General features: G+C 28.6%; 1 protein-coding gene across 2 annotated transcripts in view; it reads right to left on the bottom strand.

The window, feature by feature from the left end:
* LOC106471281 (protein FAM13B-like) overlaps positions 1–22,614 on the bottom strand; it is a 28,917-nt gene extending 6,303 nt beyond the window's left edge. The window contains exons 1-18 of one of the 2 annotated variants that reach the window (XM_013931875.2): positions 22,361–22,614; positions 20,854–21,250; positions 18,470–18,590; positions 16,291–16,480; positions 15,869–16,078; positions 15,464–15,644; positions 14,471–14,681; positions 13,367–13,500; positions 12,618–12,685; positions 11,459–11,661; positions 10,856–11,068; positions 9,005–9,503; positions 7,046–7,145; positions 5,598–5,651; positions 4,105–4,164; positions 3,085–3,146; positions 898–956; positions 293–374 (exon numbers count right to left, since the gene is read on the bottom strand). In XM_013931875.2, the coding sequence (XP_013787329.1) occupies positions 293–374; positions 898–956; positions 3,085–3,146; positions 4,105–4,164; positions 5,598–5,651; positions 7,046–7,145; positions 9,005–9,503; positions 10,856–11,068; positions 11,459–11,661; positions 12,618–12,685; positions 13,367–13,500; positions 14,471–14,681; positions 15,464–15,644; positions 15,869–16,078; positions 16,291–16,480; positions 18,470–18,532 (2,389 nt within the window). In that variant the 5' untranslated portion in view covers positions 18,533–18,590; positions 20,854–21,250; positions 22,361–22,614. The remainder of the gene's footprint in view (positions 1–292; positions 375–897; positions 957–3,084; positions 3,147–4,104; positions 4,165–5,597; positions 5,652–7,045; positions 7,146–9,004; positions 9,504–10,855; positions 11,069–11,458; positions 11,662–12,617; positions 12,686–13,366; positions 13,501–14,470; positions 14,682–15,463; positions 15,645–15,868; positions 16,079–16,290; positions 16,481–18,469; positions 18,591–20,853; positions 21,251–22,360) is intronic. The other variant, XM_013931876.2, reaches the window with a different exon arrangement.
* Positions 22,615–22,896: the final 282 nt, after the last annotated feature.

The raw sequence follows: 22,896 nt of genomic DNA, 5'->3' as shown, positions 1-22,896 counted from the left end.
ATTTTTAAACATGAACTGATTAATGGATAACAAGGACCCAGATATAGTAACAACCACATAACTCAAAGATCTCAATAATGAAGAAATTCTAATACTTTTAAAAATTCAAGGTAGATGGGCAAAACGTGTATGATACTACATATGAATATATATAGTTTTCATGGAAATTTCAAAAGCAATGCACAAGAATGTTTCTCATTTATTGGAATAAATGATTATTTAATCAATTAATATTTTGTTCTGCCCTCTGTTCAAATTACTTTCACTGAAATATGGCATTTTCTCAACTAACCTTTGAGATCTTTCCGAAGTTTGTTAAGCTCAGTCATCATTTTTTTCACTTCAGGATAATTCATTTTATCAGCATGAGAGGGCTGTAAACATAAAAAATTTTAATCTACAATTATATGAATGATAACTCACAGTTAATTCTAAAAATCATCATATTCAAACAAAAGTAACACATTTACTTAATACCAGCAGGAGCACGTGGTTCTTAAAGCACATATTGAAGGTATGTTGGACAAGTCAATCTTCAAATGAAGATATTTTGTCAAGCGTGGTTTGCAGGAGAAAGCTGCTGACTAACATCAGAAAAAGACAGTTGAAGTTTCTCAGACACTTTACGAGTAAATAAGAACTTGAAAGTCTAGTCGTAATTGGAAAGGTTGAAGAAAGGAGAGACCGTGGAAGACAGAAGTTAACTTATGTCAAGAATATCTACATGGATATGGTTCATAGAGTGAGTTGTCATTGGTATATCACTACATTGCTGTGTTAACAGTTTTGGTTATAGGAATACATCAACGTGCTTCAGAATATAAAGTAGGCCTAAGTGGTGTCTCCTCCCACCCCTTTAAAACCCTGACAAAAAAATTAGAATATGGAGTTACTCACTCTAAAACCATAATCTCCTTCAAAGTTCTCTTCAAAATGTCGAATCTTCTTCTTTAGTTCTGAGGAAAAGACACGACTTTAAATCTCAACTAAAGTGTCAAAAAAATATTTCTGTAAGCAATACTTTATAAAGTTTTTAAAGTTCAGAAGCTCGTAACAAATACTTTCCTGTCATGCAACTTATTTACAAAGAAATATGAACTTCACAAAGTTCAAATATACAACACACACACACAATAACAAGTGGATTTTTTAAAAATAGAATTCACGAACTGCATCTGGTAACATACCTAAATTAGATATTTATTCAGTTATTTATTTTGATCTTAGTAAAAGTTTGGTAAAAGCTAACCAACATTTACTATGTGACATTGTTCTCTGACTAATCACAAAACATACTGAATGCATTTCATATAGTACTTTTGATATAAAACTATGCAAATGTAACTGAAATATGCACTCTGTGTTCTTGTATGAATCTTCTACATCCACGTTAACTGACCATACAACAAATTATGGTTACTGTACTTAAAGCAGTACATGTGTATATGGCATGGAAGATTTTTTTTAGACGTTTAGCTTTTTTCTGGTAGATCTTCTTATTTCTAGGCCTAATAAATATCTGTTAGCTTATATAAAAATATAAACTAATATGATACCAAAATTCTATTAAATCTATTACAACCAGAAAGCAGCTTTCCCGAGTTCAGTGCATGTAAATTTTAAAATTAAGTGAAATTAGTAATTCTAGCTCTTATTTCAAGATCTTTTTACTCAAAAATATTTAAGAATTGATATTTTGTGACATGCAAAATTTATTTAGTGTAACTTGCATAAAAATACCTACCAAAATGTATTAACCTATATTTCTGTGCAACACCAATGTAAACAATGCCCTTATAGATTTTATAGTTTTTCTGCCAATCCAAAACATAGGTTTATTTAATTTACTCAGAAATTGTCATCCCTTAGAAATAGACTTATCCATGTTTTGTTTCTCACATGACTTTTCTCTTAGTGGTTTTATTTTAAGAACCCAGTATGTAGAGGTTTCAAGTGAGTTGAGCTGTAACTAATATATCTTAGCCTTGAAACCAAATAGAACTAATGGCCAAAAATGATTGGACAGAAATGATTCTTGTCTATCTATGTCAATGTAATAAAATGGGATAAGCAGTAATTTAGGGTTTCTGAGAAACTGACTAGCAGAAGTTCTCATAATGGAGAACATAGAATTCTAATATGTAGTTTATAACACTTTGGAACAAGCTAAAACCTGAGTATTTTTTTTGGAGTTTCTTGTGATCATGTTTTTGTTTGTAATCACTCTTTTGGTGTTTCTTCTTTATGAAAGTTACAGGAATATCCTTCTGTGAGAAGATATTGGGTAAAAAATAGTTAGGGTTTGTAGTAACAATTTAGCTAGGAATTCTGTAGCAGCAAATTATTGAGATGACACAAAACCTTGTTTTATTTGTGTGTGTGTTAATAAAGTTATTGTTACTCAGAAAAAACGAAAAACAAAGTACAATAACTCCTTACATATTGATAAAAATGATAGTTTCTACAGTGAAATTAAGCTTTCCCAAAAATCTACTTGGAAATATATTGTTTATATCGATGTATGCCTAGGACAGAAGTGAAAATTGTGTTTATATTGGTCAAAGTTTTCCCTGTTCATTGGAGTTATGGTAATTTCATGGCTACATAACTGCCTCAATAGGTAAAAGTTAAATAACAAATAAAAACAACTGATGAAAATAAAACAAGTTAGAGATCACTAAATATACAAAATTGAAATTTTTTATCGATATTTTTTTCAATAGTTACTTTCATTGTACATAAGCGCTTGTATACACAGATGAGAAAATGATCATGCTATTACTAGAACATAGATATAAAAATGTGTTTTCTTGAAAAAATAATTATTGGATATATTTACATAATTTTATGCAAACAATCAATAGAAAAACTAAGATTAAAGAAATTATTTTTTTAATGTTTTTCAAAACATTGTTTCACAACAAATTTTTCCAAAACTTCACAACCTAAAACATTAAACAAATACTAAACCAAATTATATATATGGTTTCAAGCACAAACTATGTATTATATAGAAAGTGTGTACCAAATTACTTGTTAAATATTTCTGTCCATGAAACAATAGTAACAAATATTTCAACTTACTATGGATCTTCTTTGTTAGTTGTTTAATCGAAGATGTGATTTTATCCTTATTTTTAAACACCCTAGAAAATCAGAAAAAATAAACTCAATTCAGATGTTTTGAACCTTAAATATTTTATATCAGAAACATTTAAATAAGAAAGACTACACTGAATTCTCAGAATAAACAATCTCCTTTATATTAGAATCTATATTACACAAATACTGGTATATTCTTTGGAAAAGAAAATATATTGCTTCATTGAAATTAACAAAATTTTACCATTATTGCATGAATAAAAAAAGTTAAATATTAAATTGTTTTTTAAGAATTAAGATACACAAAGCAAAGCCAGTTTTGATACTAAAGGTTGAAAAATAAGCCTATTTAGATGTTGAAATAAGCTAATATTAACTTTTCTGAACGAATTTTTAGTATTGCACCTTTATCAAAAGTATAAACTCCAGCCATTTGTACAGCAGACCACTGACAAATCTTACCTTATCTGAAGTCTAAGGTCTAACACTTATTTTAAGGCATCTAAAATGCTTTAATTTTCAGAACAACAATTAAAAATAAACAAATATTGATTACATAGATTGTAAACAAATTGAGCAGCACCATCACTCTTTTCTGTGGTATTCTCAAAAAATTTTTTAAAATAATGTTTTAACTGAAAGCAGCCTAACTTTACAGCATGCAATTTTTTACATTCTGAGGCTGATTTTCTTAAAAACTAGTACAATATTTGTTAAAAGATCTACTTCTGACCAATAACACTGGTTAAAGTGCTTCATCAATATATTGAAGAACTATATTAGTATATCTATTATTTCTTTTAAACTATATGAAATTTACATACAAAACTCAAGTTAAAAGAACAGGATCTCTACACAGAAATAATTACACAGGGAATCAAAGTGATGCCTTTCTGACATCAATCATCTTTAGCTTTATAAAATTGAGAATCTTAATACCTTTTCATAAAATAAAAGAAAAAAATTACCCTGACATTCTCTCACATTTGGCAATCTACTTACCTATTTGTAAAAACATGTTGGTCTTTGGGTGAAGAAGGAGGTATGTTTGGATCCAAAGATCTAATACATATTATATAAAAAAAAAAAAACTAAGTTAGACAAAAATATTTAGTCAAAAATAGTTCATGATTATATTTTAGAGAAAATAAAATTATTTTCTTAGACGTTCAGAAATTTCTTACAGCAAAAAAGATGCAATTTTTCAAATCTAAAATTCAGTCTATTTCAAACTGTACAATAACAAATTTACTGAGATAAATTGCACAATTAGAAAGAGAATCAAAACTAGCATCTTTTATTTGAGAATTCATGTTAGGCTGGTACACTTTCATGTAATTGTTGACTATTAAACATGTTTACAGAAACAGATATCTAAATGGTATACTTTTCTATAAACATCATTTTTACCCTACTTAATTTCAACAGGATGTTTGTGGTTGGCTATCTTCAATCTTTGTATACGTTACGTATTAACACCCACACTACGACTTAGTATACAATGCAGCTTTGAATCATCTTAGTATTTCATTAGCATAGAAATGTCCCATTGATGGTAAGGTATGACACTCAGTGAAATTCTGAAGTAATGTTTTGTTTATATATTCACCATTTCATACTTTTTTTTTTTGCTCTGAAATAACCCGATTTATGATTATGGAGAGATATTCTCTAACAATGACCAGTCCCAAAATGAGTGAACTGAAAAAGGCTATTCTTTTCATCATTGAAGCAACTCAACTTGATGAATAAAGAACCACAAAACAGGTGATGAAGTTAAAAATACTTACAATTATATTTAAATACGTATAAAAACACTATACAGGTTTTTCATAAATGGACAAAGTTTATTACTTAAAACCAAACTGATCATTTGAAAATTACAAGTAATTGAACAGTGAAAGAAATAATATATATATTTATTTAATTCCGATTCTCAGAAAATGAATAGAGATGTTTAAGCAACACTAAAGATAAAGGAGATTAACATAGTACCAGAACATTACAAAAGTGACAAACCTACATAATGAAGCGACATGAAAAAATGTATCATAGCCAGTTTGAAATAAAGTTAAGAGTATGCAATATTGATACAAGAACTTCACAACTTTATCAACAGATACTGGTTTTTCCAATTTGAATGGCACCTTACGTTAAATGTGGGATAAATGACCAAATCAGAGAACCATAGGATTCAGATATAGTCTTACCTGATTTTGAACTACTGAACAGAAAGTTGCCAGTTATTTTTTTTTTATTAACCATGTACAATTTGAAACACAAGTAAAATATAAACTTTTACTAATCAACATACAATTATAAATATTCAAAAATAGTCATGAACATTTAGTATCTAAAAGAACATCAAAACATTAAAAGTAATAGAAGTTTAGTGGACTCAAAGTATTTGAAATCATTTAATATGTTTTAAATCCCTTCAGACTATTTAGTTAACTTAAAAAAACTGCTAAAGAAGAGATTATTTTGATACTAACCTAAGATGTGGAAGACAAATTCCAGCACTTAGAGATAAAGAAGCTTCAAAAGAACTGTAAACAAAAGAAACATACATTTTATTTCTGGCTTAGAAAGATGTTATGATAATTTTTTTTAACTGATGCTTCCTCAAAAACTCTTTAATGAAATAAAAACAACCTTTTTTAATCACTCTTCAAGTCCAATTAAAAAAAATTTAAGATATCATAACTGTCGCAGCACTGTGACAAAAGTAGATGCTATTCTACCAGAAATAGCTATTTATGACAAGTTGAAGTATGAGCATATATGATTCCATAACTATAGATTCTCTTTATTCAAATATTTACAAAATTTTATGAAAACAAAAAGGCCATACATTCTTTTCTATTATTCCATTTTGCTTTCAACATATCTATTCCACTAAAATGTTACAATAATATTTCAAGGCTGAATGCCTGATGTATTATCCTTTCATGACAAGCAACCAACCTATACTTTGTTTTTACATTTATCTTAACTGGAAACAGGTTTAGCAATTTCATCATATTTGCTCTATCAGTTTTATAGCTACACAAGTTACTGGACTGTTCAAGAAAAGTTTGAAATTATAAGTAGTTACACTAAAAAATCATTTTGTATTAAATTACCTAGCTCATTTTTTACATGGTCACAATGTGGGTATTACATATTTTGTGGCAATTTTCATGGAAAAAAAAAGACAAAAAAAACAGTTTTTAAATTCACATTGCTAAATACATGTACAACAGTCTGTGATTTACAGCAAATTAGCCTTAAGTAGTAACTAATTCACATTATTTTTCTGAATCTTCCAAATTGAAATACACTTGACCAAAAATATTTACAGGCAGATATAATAACTGCACCAGCAAATGGAATTTTATTGCTATCAGCATGCCATGCTTCATACTGAAGATAGAACTTCAACTTGAAGATACCATTAATATTAAAATTAATTCCACTAATTCTTGCTAGTTTTTCATAAATTTTACATAGAAACTGAATGACTTCTCTCAATGTTTGCCCAGTTCTTTACAGTGAGTGTTGCAATGGGCAAGAACATAAAATTACTAAACATGCTGCAGTATGTGGATTCCACTAGAAGTAAACAGTATAAAAACAAGTCTGTAATTTGAGGGTTGACAAAGACATTTGAGTTATATGCAAAGGTGCACAGAACAGTTTTTTTTTTACTGATAATACTTTTGTGCAGTTATGCTGATAAAGTTATTATATTAATTTATTCTTTATTAAAATTTTAGACACTGGCAGCTAGAAATTAAATAAAGACCTTAAAATTAAGAAAAAAAATACACATTATGCTACAAAAATCATTTGTTTTCTACATTTCAAAAAAACAAAGCTGTAAGCTTTTAAACAGAAATGTGTTTAAGAAAGATAAAACTCCTACTTTCATCCCTATTTTACTTTCAACAACAACACTCACTTCGTTTTCTTCAGATGATAAAATGATGGTGAAAGCATAGGATCTTCCAAACCACTAGTTGTAAGTGGCCAACTGTGACGATGCTCAGAAAGAACAGGTTCTGATGAAAATAATATTACAGATTTTCAGGATCAAATTTATTTATTATTCTGCATGAACAAATTAAGATTATCATTCTCAATATGTAATAAACTTAAGAGTATAACAAGTGTAATCTATGAATAATATTTCTGTCATATTTGAGCCTATAGAAAAGAAAAGTGAAATTCCTGTACTTCAGACAATGTACCAGTGGTGGACACACGTGAAATTACACAGTGTAAATAGGGGCTCATTAGCATATTATAGTACAAAATCCTTCTGAAGCACCTATATTTTTAGATGTTAGATTTTATAATGAACTGCTCATTTGAAAAACTATTATGAACATCCTATTATATTAGGATACTTTAGGTTACTAACATACTTCTAGCAGCAATTTGCAGATTACAATTTGCATTGATAATCATCAGCTGATAAAAATAATTTTCAACTGTTTATTATCCTTGACAGGAGGAGAAAGTATATTTATATAGATCTTACCATAATTTATTTTGTTAACCTAGTACAGAGTTGGAGCAACACACACACACAAAAAAAAGACTTATGTATGTATGTTAACTAACATAAATGTAACCAGTTGTGAGCATGATTATGTTTGCATTCATGAAAATAAGTGTTTTGTATTTATTATTCAAATAAAGATGGTTTAATTCATAGAAATTAAATGCTGTACAGTTAATGCTTTAAGTAGAGATTTTATTTTTTTGTATTAAATGAGCTTTTTAATTTGTGATCTTTAAATCTACATTCAAAAATTTTTTTATAGTGCACTGCAGATAAAAGAACTGTCTGTAACAAGTCCTACATTAGAGATAAATAGATAAATACGTACATAAACAGCATAGTACAGAAACTATCATTTCTATAATTTATTTTTTGTTTCATACTTTTTTATAAAATGTTATTTCATCTGTAGGAATATTTTACTAATGACTATTTTTCTATCATATTATGCAAGAACTAAAAACTAAAAAATAATATTAACTCGTCACTCTTGCTATTAATCATTTCCAAATACCAAGTGTTCTAATTTCATTATTTTTTTAAAGATGTATATGTTTATACTTATATTTATGCCTATCAATGATTAATAGCATAGCTAAATAACAGTATATACAAGAAATGTTAAAATGCAAGTGTGTAAACCTCTTATCCCCTCCCTAAGTAATACAAAAACAACTTTCTGCTTCATTGACCTTTAGATAGTCTTAAAGCCTGCAGTTTCTGTTATGAATATTTTTTGTGAAGATAGCCAAAGTTTGTTCAAGCCTAAAAATCTTATGTTCCATATACATGCAACATTGCTCAAAACACTACTAGTTACAAAACAGTGTGGGTATGTTGTTTTAGCATGTCTCACCCACCCCAAAAAAAATTAATAAAGCTATCTTAAACACAATAATGAAATCTTATAAATAGTTGTAACCCTGTTCACTCATCATATTATACACATACGTGTACACACTCACACACATGAATATAAACATTTTAAGTAATTTGAAATAAGTTATCCCTAAAAAGGGTATTACTTGGTTTCCCATGAGAGTATGACAGTATTAAACCAATTAGACTAGTTATCAAATGATCATTTACACAGATATACCCTTAATAATATCTACTAAAACACACTTTCTATTTCACAACCCTCATTGTTTATGTAAATATACCAGGCAATGTTCGAAACAAACTGAATGCAGTTAACAAGAAATCCAATTATTCTAAGTCATAATAAATAATAAAACAAGTGAAAAAAAATCTCCTCCTTAAGGTTCATTACGAATTCACAATAGTTTAAAAAAACGAAATTCCATTTATACCAAATAAACTGCATAAAAAGTTTCACAATTCAAACTCTACCTTGAACATCTTCACGATCACTTGAAAACGTGAAATCAAAGGAAGGAATAGTGTTTTCATTACTAGTATCATCATCACTGTAATAATTTGCATCCACAGTGTTGACAGGATGAACTTCTAACAATGGATGAGAAAGTTTACTGCCACTTTGCAAAGCAGGTATTCTTTCACAACCTTGATGAGAACCATGTTTACACATAGGTAAATAATGCCCATATTTGTCACAACCAACATGATATTTACTGTTAGGTTGTGTGTGAAGTCTATCTGAAGGAAATTTCTTTCTTTCATAATTCTCTTTAAAGCTGTCTTTACAGCTTTCTTCCATTTTTGTCACAGAATTCTTGCATGTTTTAACTGGTACTTTACCAAAATAAGAATTATTTTTTCTGACATCAGATTCTACTTGATTTTCACAGGATTCTGACTTAGGTTTCAGTTGTTTGTCCATCACATTATTTACTGTGTGCATACTTTTCTGATATAAGGGTTGTTTGAGCTACAAACAAAAAAAATTAACTTATATGGTGAAACATAACAATACATGAGAAATATGATACTAATAGTTAATTCTATATAAAAACTGAACAAACATAAGTTTATTTATGAACATATAAAAATGTAAGAAAGATTAAAATACAAAATGCATCTACTTAATTTGTAATGTAAAGCAAGATATAGCTATACTTTACATATATCAACATTGTGTAGCCACTTACTTTTACCAACACAAAAATTAAAAACAAACGATAATTCCAAATTTAGTAAAAAAAAAAAAAATCTAGTAGTAGTAGCAGCAACAACAGCTAAGACTTATGAACTATCTTGTTTGTAAGATAATTCTATTTTTTCAATTAGTAACTTTCTCCACTGGATTAGTTACTGAATGATAACACCAAACTCAGATTCAAATCTCTACTAGTTAGCTAGTAGCTCAAAAGCTAAAACCAACTATAAAACATATCAATTTCATAAATTATATCTTGTATTTTTATAGATTTTTAATGTTTTTAGCAATCATTATAAAAATATGATATATTTGTTATTGTAAAAATCTTTGAGGAGTTTAACAAGAATATATCAGAGTAGACTATAATTATCAGTGTTTGTAATAAACTGTTTTATACTTTAGATTAAATTTTATATAGTTTGTATTTCTATGATGTAACATTTGACCTTGATTTATCTTGAGAAACTATTACTCCTGGTAGGTCAAAGAATTTTCAGCATTACATTTGATAGTATGCATAACAAAATGCAAATAAAAGTGAATTTAATGCATCATTCATAAACTCTTACATTAAAAACATGGAAAAAATTGCCTTAAGAGTAATATTAGTTATTAACAAATACACACCTCTTTGCATAGACTTGCATGAGTTTCAAATGTCACTCATTAAAAAATATAAATACATAATTTACTAATTTATGAGAACGAATACTATTATTTCTTTCTATTTGGTACAGCTAATAATTTATTTTAAAATAGAAATAATACTGTCAAGTTAATTAGTAATTTCTTGAGCTACAAATAAAAAAATCACTTATGTGATGAAACAGAATATAATACATGAAAAATCTATTAAAACTTAATTTTCTATAAAAAATTAAATAGGTACAATAAATACAAAGTGCTTTAGTTAAAAATGGCAAACTTTTGGTACTAGAAGAGAGTAGGATCATGAGACACATAGAAAATTAAATGTCAAAAGATTTATATAAAGAGTTGAACATGAAAACATGTCTTATGTACAGATATATTTTACTAAAATGTTGCACTGTTCATGCTGATAATTTTTAACTTACTCTAAGATTGTCTGCAAGATAAGTAACAAATCTGTTGATACTTACTGGAGCCATACGTTCTGCACTACGCTGAACCTCATGGAATTCACTGACGTTACACGTTTCAAAAAGAGAATCTGATTGTCCCACAATGTCCTGGATAGGTATCTTATATTCTAATTCTAAGAATGATTCAAGTTCTTGTCGCTTAGCCAATGGAGGGTGAGGACTCAGTTCTGCTGTGAGCATAGACCCTAGATGGTCACGCCATTTTGTGATCTACAATAAACAGGAACATTGACTGTGTTTTAAGTCTTAGTTAAACAGTCTTTAAACTTATATGATTATCAATGTGAAGTTAAACAGACGAATAATGTTAAGTGCAGCTACTCGTATATTCTATCATTAAGATGGTCATCACAACTATCTCAAATAGCCAACCAACACCAATTTAAATCATGAAAGCTTATATCAATAAAAAAACAGGACGAACACAAGAAATGCCAGATTTTTTTGTTATCTCATAACAAGCTGATAGTGTCAGTCTATAAAATAACTCATAGCTGCATATGCCTAAAAAGAGTTAATACAAGAAACCGTACATTTCACCTTTTTTTAATTTATTATCAACTATGTCTACATTTTACATACAAATGCTGTATAACTTACAGAAACACTTGGTTCTCTTGTCTCTATGATTTTGGTATCTGAAGATACCATAATTCTTGTTTCATCTTGACTGATGTTTTGAGAAAGCTCCCAAAACATTACAGGGTCAGCTGATTTTCGTTCAACAAAGCTTGACTGTATCAGTAGGCATTCTTCTTTTGATGGTCTACGCTCCTTACGCTTTCTACCTTGGTGAGGTAATGCTTAAATCAGAAAAAAATAAATAAAGCAACAATACTACTGAACATTGTTAATATGCACAAATTCAATTTTACACATTTAGCATTTAAATTTAATAATTGTATTACTTTAAGATATTTTTGACTTAATATTTAAATGAATAATATAGATACACACACACACATATATGATAATTTTAAAATACCAACAAATACCATATTTTATAGGTGAAATTTTTAACTGCATGTTGCAAACTTTTAATCTATTTATGCAATTTTTTTTTGATTACAGAGAATGATTCTGTACTAATACTTCACTAACAACAAAAGAATTAAAATCCAAATGTTCTATTACTCTTCTACATCCTTAGTTTATCTACAATTTCTGTACAAGTTATTTTCCAATAATATATTTTCTAGGTTGAATTCAAAACAAGTATAATCAATTATCTTATATTACAGAAAACTTCAAATCTATTAAAATGGTGTAAAAAATCAAATATGCACAAGATAGCCCCTGCCCAGATTTTGAATACTTATCTATTATATTTATTTAAAAAGTACTTTCCAAACTCCTAGAAGTCACTAATTGCTGAACTTCTTTTCAAACAGTGACAAATTATTAATTTCTACAAAACCTGATCAATTTCCTCTTTCAAAATTGATTAGTATATAACATGGAGAAATTATAATCTACCATTCACAAATTCTCAATAGGTTTAGCAATAAACATTCATCTAATCCATTTTTGACATTAGCTTTGAGTTCATTTCTATAAATAAATATTTAATATTTCGTAATGATACACCATAACAAAGCATGTTTCATACAAGAACTTTAATAATCAATTAATTCTGTGACTATTGGATCAGAATTTAGTATTAATTTACTCCAATAAACAAGAAAATACTAATATCACTGCAATTTAATTTACACCAATGGTTAAATAGTGATTTATATGAATTATATATCTTACTTACATTGTTGTTGAATGGTATGCATATCCAAGCATTTCACCAATGGCTCCTTAAAGCTCTGAACTACACTGCTGAAAGTAACAATCATGAATACTTGTTCAGACAAGCATATCTTTGTACAAGTTATCTCCAGCAGCTAGATTATTTCATCAGACAGATTACAAAGCATGAGAATGATGTAACAGTAATTTAAGGAAAGTCAGTAAGGTTAGTAGCTTCTGTGAATACTGAAGGAAAACCACATTTCCTGAATACTTAAATGTCTATATATGGACAAATCAACTCAGTATATACAATTTTTATATACAAAAATATCCTCAAAGATCACATAATACCAAAGTTAGCATATATTAATAATTTTAGTTTCAAATATATTTATAAAACTATATAATTATAAAACAGCTTTAAAGATCTTCCAAGAGTTATCTTATGTCAATATAGAATACCCACCATATTAGAAAGTCATTTCAATTTTTAGAATATTTTCATTGAATAGCAGACTACAATCACTTGAAAAATAGGATATGTATTTTTGAATTAGATTCCAGAAAGAGTAACAGATAAGACCTAGATTATCAGGCTGAAAACCAATATTTAGTTATTTCAAAATATGTAAAATATACACTAATGCTCTGTACAAATAACTGATCTGGGATTTATTATATTGCAATGTATATGCTCACTTATAGATGGGTTCTTTCATTTTTGGAAATTCTAATCTTTGATTATACAAGACTCATAGCACAGCTCACCTGTCAACAAGAAGTGTTGGTACCCGAGCTTCTAATGAAACATCTTCAGCATCATATTTTTCCATGGGTGGAATTATAATAGATAATGGCTTGAGATTAACTGATGGATCAGCTGATGCTGAACAAAAACTCGCCTGTTTAGAAACACAAGATGGTTTTTATTACATATATTTAATAAAATACAATCTAATTAGTGTAAGGAAAATACTAGATTAAGTATAACTTAATTCAATAAGTCCTACTCATTTATCTCAATAAGCTACAAGGATTTTACATACTATAAAAGATACATCTTGTATCAAAAATATACACCTCTCTTTCTATTTGGTAACTATATATATTTTAGAGGGTCTGGTTCATGCTTTTACAACCAAATTTCAAGAAATTTTTAATTACATAAAACTTAAGTTCAAAAACGTATTAAATATGAAAAAATGCACTACAATAAAAACATTTCTGCTAGTAAAATATATGTATTTCTAAAATTGCTAAATAGTACAGATAACAGTACTACAATAATGCAAAATAAAAATACCTTGTATAAAAAGTTAAAGTGTATTAGCTAAATAATTTTGAATTATTAAATTGAACTGATAGTCTTAAAATTGACATAATAAAGAACAAAGATATTTGTGAGATAAACCAAAATTAAAAAATTTCAGCCACTAAAAATAGCTCCCAGTACATAAGCATTAAATTAGTTTTTATACTGCAAAGAACATTTAAACAAAAAGTAAACATTTTACAACATATAAAGTTAGTAATATGCTTTTTATGCCACCTGGTTTTCAAAATATATCTACTTTTTTCCAGAATTTTTTTTAATGATACAAATAATAGAATAGCCATTTTTGAATTTTTTTTCTAAATATTTTTATTTCAAACATTATTTAAGTAGCATCAACATGCAGTATAAAAAAAATATTCTTGCATTTTCAAAAACCCCCAAAACATTTTTATTTTGATAAAAAAATTAGAAAGATACTGGAAATATTTATGACTTTAGAGAAAATATTTGTGAATACTTAGGCACACAATAATCGATCTTTTGATGAAATGACATCATCAATACATAACATACAATTATAAAAACCTGAAACGTACCACAGATTTAAATGAATATGCTGAAGCAACTACTTCTGAATCTTGTGCATCCAAAGTATTATCATCATCATTACATTTTCTTCTTAATGGCTTATCGTCATATAATTGGTCAACACCATTTTCAAAAATGATGTTATAATCATAAACAAGGAGCTCCATTAGTAGATTACAAACCAACTGGTTTTTATGGTTGTCTCCTTCATAAGCAAGTCTGTGAAATAAACATTCATTTTCAGTCAACTTAAGTGCATATAACTCATTAAAAAACTATTTCACACCACTAGCCAATTATTAGTGCACTATCAAAAGTATTTTGGGTTATTTCATATTATTTTTAAATTGATCTAACTGATCTCTCAAGAAAAATGTTATTTACTTATATAATTAATCCTCTTATTCACTTATGAAATCAATATAAAGGGAAGAAATACATTGCACAGATCACATTTTTCTCTCTTCTTTTTTTTTAAAATTGTCACACATTTCTTAATTTTTTACAAAAAAAAAAATGCTCTTTTCAATCCCCTAATTAATATAAAAGTTAATAAAAAGAAAACCAAGTATGCTCAGCTGCAAGCAATATTTCTTATAAAAGAATAACCTATAAGAAAATTAAACATTTTCTGCAGAAAATAGAACTGGGATAAATATTTTACACTACTGACAATTCTTATTTAATTTTAAAATAAACATTCATGTATTTCTAATTTATTTTAAAGAATGAAAATCAACCATAACTTTAAAAGTGTTCCCTATATAAAAAATGTATTCAGTTAAAACAATGAGAAAAAAAGAAAAGAACAGAATCCATTTTCTTGTGAAGCTTGTTCAAGTTGAATAGCAAATTTTTTCAATTACATGCAAGTAGTTATCAGGAAATACAAAATACTCCCTGAAACCTTATTTATATATCTGGATAAATTAATTGTGCAGTTACGAACATTCATTTTAATACTTTGTTTGCAGTCGAGGAATTGATGAACACTAACTGACCTGAATATTTTTGATCCCAGACTGAATCCCATGATCATAATCTCTTCACGTTCACTGTATTTTTGATTCACACGGAAAATAAACTGGGTAATAAACTTCAAAGTGTTGAAATTATCTAATGGTAGCTTTTCTACCAGACCTTTCAATTTCAAGATACAGCCTTCCTTGTCTTTCTGTATATCTGATAATATAAATTAAATATATTAATGATAACAAATAAAGTTTTAATACCTATAATCTAAAAATATTTATTTATTGTTACTTTTGAATAAACACACTAAAAAAGTTTATTAACTCTACATTGAAATTAAAAATGAGTAGAATGCTTACTGTATACTATTTGACAGATTTTAAAAATTCATTACTAGTTTGTTTTGTACATTAGAAACACGAACCCTACTTTACCTTGAACTGCAAGAACATAAGCTGGAAGGGTATCTTTTGGAATAATAGGGTCGGGTAGTTGATGTAAAAATATCTCTAGCAAAACTGTAGCAGTTGATACATCACATTCTGCTTCCAATGGGGCATTCCCAGTCTCATCAAAGGCTATTCTCAAGCTTTCCACCAATTGCGTATTTTTAGATCTCCGTGACAGATCAATCTTATCAGCACCTACATTGTTTAAAAAAAAAATCTAATGAAATACCTGGGGGGGGGGAGATAGTATCACAAAAATTTTATTAAACAATATACAAAAGTGTCCACATCCTAGTCTGCAATAGGATTGGACAGAGTATTACATTAATAATGACTCATCATAAATTATGCACATGAAACAACAAACTATTAATGTAATCTTTCACAAAACAAGCAATCAAAGTTACCTTTTTCTTCAATAAAATGACAAATTCTCATCAAAACAAATGGAACAGAAAACTCTGTAAAAGTCTTCTTCACTAACTTAGTTAGTGGAATTCCAAAAGCTTTTGGCTGGATTATCAAGTTTTTATTGTTACAGCAAGCTACTGTTAACTTTGACAAATTGTCCCGTTGTTCTCCACCATCTTCAAGGGTCTAAAATGAAAGTTCAGATACAAAATCTTAGTAGATATTGAAAATATTGCTTTCATAATTTTCTAAATCAGTTATGAAAGTGTTGAATTTTATAAGGTTAAATTTGCTTTGAACTAGAGAAAATTCATACTTCAATGTACAAATAAAATGTAATCATAAATGTATCTCTACAAGTAAAACTGCTATGCTTCACAGATTTAGTGCAACAACTAACAGTCAACATCTGCCAAACAGTTATTCCACTGAAGATAAACCTAGCAATCTAGTACAATGATAAGAGACTGAATCAGCAAACAGAAATATCAGTAATCATAACACTAAGATACCTTAAACATTTTAGAAAGCATTTTGGATCGGTTTAAATAGACATTGTACCATAAAATAATGTCTAGCACTTTTTTAAACACCTCCATTAACTTAGTGAAAAACCTACAAATAAAATAGCAGTTGTTAACCGAAACAAAAAAAGGTAAAGAAGAAAGAAAACTAATGTAGCATTTTCTATCTACTTAGTTTGCTCATTATGCATAAAATATGCATGTTTATTACTGTTATCCAGAACTTAAAATGGCAAGTGTTTTGCTTCATCCTGAGTGTTATGGAACTTTAGAACAGGTTCATGAAACTTAATTCACCAGCTTTGCTTACTTTTGATTCTAAAGCAATGTGAAGTTACCTGAAAATTTCAAAAAATTAAGTTACCCAATCTTTATCCAGCAATAAAAGAACAATTAGTATAAATATTCTTTTTTTTTAGTGGTATGAATATCAAGAGGAGAGTTCAGTTGTCAAAAATGTAAAATATGCTTTCAAAATAACTTCTATTTCACCATTATTCACCACAAAAAAACATCTAAAAAAAAATTGGTGACGACCACGTGCATTAGTAAAAGCTGCACTGGGCATCGCCACTGGATCTTTACTTTATTGCTTGCATATTCCAAATATATGCTAATCCTTGCACTAATGGCATAAAGCAACAAATTCAATTTGTGTTTATTTAGCTGAAGTAGTATCTACTTCTTTTTAGTTGTGTTTCTTCTTGAAAGTATGCCAAACCAGCATTGAATGAGAAAGGGTAGATTAATAAAAAATACCTTCTTCCTCTTTTTATGGTCACTCTCATTCCCAATATTCATTTTGCATAGCTCTGTTCAACTCAGAATGAGAGCGCCTTCTGGTGTCACTGTTGCTTTTAACTCTAACACATTCCCACTGTTAAAGGTAACACTCCTTCCAATCCCACATAATCTACTTGATAATGTATGTAATATTTGCAATATCCTAACTTACATATTTGTTCCCTGTACAAGTTGCTTCAGTTTAAAAACCTATTCAAACAGTGCAAGTGTGTTGGGTTGGTTTAACAAACAAATACCTGAAGTCTATCCAAAAATATTTAAGCAATGAAAACAAAGCAAAATTCTGCTTTAGCTCAAACACTAAGTGCCACTCAAATCAATTTGGCATTACTCCCATTGCATCAATTTTATTCATGTGTTGTAAAACTGAATTTACATTCATTTTGGTTCCTAAATCACCACATCACATTGTTTCAAGTGTAACTCAGCAATAATTCTTTGGTAGATTAGGAGCCAAAAGGAATATAAATTTAGTTTTACAACACATGAATAAAGATGATGCAATGTCAGTAATGTCAAGTTATTTTACTTTGCTGTTTTTATGAGATGTCTCAGACTGTTTGAGCTGAAGCAGAATTCTTTTTTTTTTTCTATTTTACTTGAATGGATTGCAATGTTCAAACAGATACAATAATCTTTGTGATAAAAGGTAAAATAACAATAAATTTTTTTTAATTGGCATAACAAATAAACAATGTCAACAAAAATATATTTTTTAATGATTTGTATTTATGATTTTCTTACATATAAAAACAGAGTTTTATAATTTATGCACAGTGTGGAAAACCCATTAACAAAAAACTGTAGGAGCAAGTTAGTTAATTAAAGTCAACACCTCAGAACTCACCTGATGAATCAGTGTGTCAAATCCAGCCAAAGGGCTGTACAAGGGTCCAACAGGATATTTCATCTCTTAATAAGAACACCAAATGACTTATGAAATGTCTAGTTGACACAGCCACAATAACCTGAATAAATATGGTTGACATGAATCTTATCAATGATGATGCAGAGTAACAAAATCTGATACAAAAAAAGATTGATTGTTATTTTATTGTTGATAAAGTGTTTAAAATTTAAAACTTCGTTCAACACTTGTATTTATCACATTTCGCGATGTGGAGTAGTTTTTCACTGTCGAACACACTATATTAAGGCTTTTTAATAACTAACGCACACGCAAATTTCTAATGAATTTTCACTTTTCAGTGCTGAAAACCACACTTCTATGCCATCTCAGATGATCCAACAGATACAAAGAGATGATAGTTGGCTTTATATCCTTGTATTCTTTTTAATGTTAAAATTTTAGCTGGTGGGAAGACACACACAAGTAACGCGGCACTCGTACGACTTGCAATTCAATTATATTAGTACTACAGGTGCTTCGTACGTCCTTTATACCGGGTTAAGGATTTGTTTACTTCCCGAGATGCCAATACTAATGCGCAGACTCACTTAAATAAAGCACCCGGCAACTCGCGCTACATATTCCAACATCTCAGCTTTCTTCTGTGAAAGCAAACCTCCTACATAATAAAACTGGCATTTTGCCAAAATACATATACTACGTGTATTTTATTAAAGTATTATGAGATAGCATGATTGAGCTATTTATTGCCAAGTGCGTGAACACAGCAGCCATTATCTGGAGTGTTTATTTTATTCACGCTAATATACAATACAAATCTTACTTTTTTGTAATAACATGAAACCTCTCATACAAATTATCTGAGATTAAGTTAAAGGTTCTTTAACAGTTCACAAAAAAATTAACGAACACATAATTATGTACAAATAATTCAATGCATAAAGAATTATGCTTTTCACTTTCTCTTCTTAAAATTCATCACTTTAAAAAAAATGTAGTGTTATATATATATCAATACGAGTGATATCAATTCTGATACGAATATAAAAAAACTTGTACGATGGTGATTTATCAGTTTGTCACTTTCAAATCATCGTTTACGTATATTCCCCTAACTGAATAATTTATAGAAAGAACTTGTGAAACTATAATAAACTAAAAAAACACTTATTTTCTCATCAGTAAATTTATGTATTTATATACACATAAACAAATCTTATTCAAACATATGCAATAATCTTTGTGATTAAAGGTAAAATAACAATATTTTTTTTAAGTTGGCATAACAAATAAACAATGCCAACAAAAATATATTTTTTAATGATTTGTATTTATGATTTTCTTACATATAAAAACAGATTTTTATAATTTATACACAGAGTGGAAAACCCATTAACAAAAAACTGTAGGAGCAATTTAGTTAATTAAAGTCAACACCTCAGAACTCACCTGATGAATCAGTGTGTCAGATCCAGCCAAGAAGATTATTTTACAGATATGAATATCAATAACATGTTTATAACAAGTGTAACAATTACACCTTCTGTCTTACAATCAATGGGAGCGTGGACCCCCTGTCTGCAATCTAATAGTTTTAAATTTATTCGCTAAGAATGCCCGAGTGTAAGAGTTAATTTTTTTTTGTCAAAAAATAATAATAATAGAATAAAAAAATATATTCTTGTATTTAGTTAATAGGAAGTAAACGAGACAATTCCAGGCTATAAAACACCATTATTAAATTTAGAAGGTTACAGTTTATTGGATTTTATACATATTCACATAAATATACACCCAAACACAAAATCGAAACAAAAATTAAGGTTAAATCTGGTTTAAAGTAGTTTTTTGGCAGTTTCTTATGCTTTTATAATCACGTAAAAAAGTTAACATTCTTTCATTTTCATTGAACAAGAAAATAAAACTAATTTATACTGTACGTTTTATAATTATATTTATAATTTAAAAACTTTCACTGGCCTTGCAAGAGGTTAGTTTCGATTCCTCTAGAAAAAAAACAGATAATTCTACAAAGTTCCTCAACAATAACACTTCATTCTTAGTATGTAGCACTTAAAATGTTCGACTTACTTCACTCCTAATATTCACGTTAAAATTTAAAAATCATTTTCATATTTTCACGTACAAAATGTTACTCATGTCTAACTTTTGAAATTACAAAACATTTTGGCAAATTTCGCACACACACATTTGAAAATTAAAAGAAACGTTTTTGTTCTTAACAATATATTTTTTTTTATAAAGTTACTTATTTATAAATTACATTGATGAACTTATTAATATTACAAATTTAAAAGTGTTATTATATCAAATGTTTTGTTACCAAAAAAGAAACTCACCTCTACCTAGGTAACTGCAAGCAATTTGTGACTGAATTTTACGAAAAATTGGAGGATGCACTGTAAGTATAACTCGTAAATTGGCAATTAGACACAAGCAGCAGCAGTCTGCAGACAAGCGAGTTCAGGCACAAGCCAAAAAACTTTAAGGGCTACCTGATGCTCACACTTTACAGGCTTCGATTTAAAAACAAAATCTATTCAGGATTAATATCTGCTGAGACAAGGTTCAATTCCTGGCGAACAAACATCGTAACGACCTTTTTATGGCTGCTTCAAAAATCGGCAAGACACCAATCTCATTGATAGCATTCGAAGAAAGAAACGTCTAGATTTTCAAATGTGGCTCGTACAATCCACTTTTAAAATAAAAGTCGGGATGGATTCTTACTAGATCCTGAAAATAGAACATATATTATGGTAAGCTTAATAAAATCACTTAAAATAAATCACTACCTATTCCAACCGGTAGGTGCTACATTTTCTAGGAGTAGGAATAAAATGTTAGAAGCATTCTACAAAATAAAGATGCCGTAACTAAATTATGGCACATGTTCTAATTTTTAAATTAGTTATACGATATGTCTATAAAGAAGCTTATAATATTAGTAATAACTACCTTATAACGCTAAATTTGTTCCTGTTTTTATTTAATTGGATACTCACTGTTTCGCTTTACAGCTTCTTCTGAAGAGTTCCACTAAAACACAAACAGTGCAAAGCTTCATTTTAATTTTATTATTTAAACCAACCGACTCTTTGTACAATCAGTTATGGATTGTTTTACTTTTAGTTTTAGTGGACCGCTCCTTAAAAAGCTGTAAAAAGAAACGGTGAGTGTCCTATTATAACAAAAATGACAAATTTGGTGTCATAAGGTCGTTTATTACAGTTATTAAAACTTTTGTATATGTACCAACAGAAATTAAATATTAAAGTTATAATAATGATATATGCTAGCCCATACCACAGTTTACGAAACAGACGTCGCGTTTAAAGCAAAAAAAGTGTTAACAGAAGTATTTTGTATTTATGATAATTTTGTATTTTTTACCATTTTACAGTAAATGGGCCCAGGAAATTAATTAATCATTCGCCAGTTTGACAACAAACTATACTGTTAATGTTATAATCACCATTAAGAATTATTATAACTTATGATTTTATTGCGCTTGTTCCAAGTTGCTTGATGGAACAGTGCACTTACCCGGTGGAACTATAAATCTAGTTGAATCCTTAAGGATTAAGCTTGTTTTATGGGTTTTTTTTATCTTTTATTAGATTACAAAAATTCGTAACCTAATAATATTATTACTAATACTATTACTATTAGTCTGGAAGTTAGGATGTACAATATTTGTAGTTTTAGGCTTTTTTCTACCATTTTTCTAAAATTCGTAACTTTAGTAACGGTTCAGAGAATTTTTGCCAGTATGGCGTTTAGTATTTAGAGCTATAGTAATAACACGTTCTTACTTTACAATTAATATTTCAATTAAAAGCTTACCGGTTTTCAGTGATGTAGAGAACTTAGTCAGAAGTAACCTTGTTTGTTGTAGGTTAGTTGTCCAACACTCAAGATATGAATACTTTTGTCACACATTTTCAGAAGTGTTATAACTTATATTAACATTAGTTTAAATACTGTATATGTTAAAAGAAATTATTTCAAAGCTGCACTTAGACACAGACATCAAACAGCTCGTCCGCACTTCGTATCTCAGCTACTTTTACCTCAACCTTGAATGCTAAATAACATCCGCTTTGTCGTATAAAATTCGGAAGGCGAATCGATGTTACTGCGCATGCGCATTGCTAATCGTATTTGCAGGAGGGCTTACACGTACTTTGTGCAACAAAAGCGTGACAAAGAAATCACGTGACTACTCCTATGCGTGGAAGATTACCAACCAAGTTCGGTGTTGAATTGTCAAAGATTTCACCGCCAAGTGTTCAGAAGTTTTCTAGTTAAACCATTCGAAAAGACCAAAGAACACACCTCGACTAAATGAAAATAAAGAATTAAGATAGGAGTAAACTAGT

The sequence above is a fragment of the Limulus polyphemus genome, unplaced genomic scaffold, assembly GCF_000517525.1.
Source record: "Limulus polyphemus unplaced genomic scaffold, Limulus_polyphemus-2.1.2 Scaffold4514, whole genome shotgun sequence".
Taxonomy (NCBI): domain Eukaryota; kingdom Metazoa; phylum Arthropoda; class Merostomata; order Xiphosura; family Limulidae; genus Limulus; species Limulus polyphemus.
This window is presented reverse-complemented; position numbering and strand designations above follow the sequence as displayed.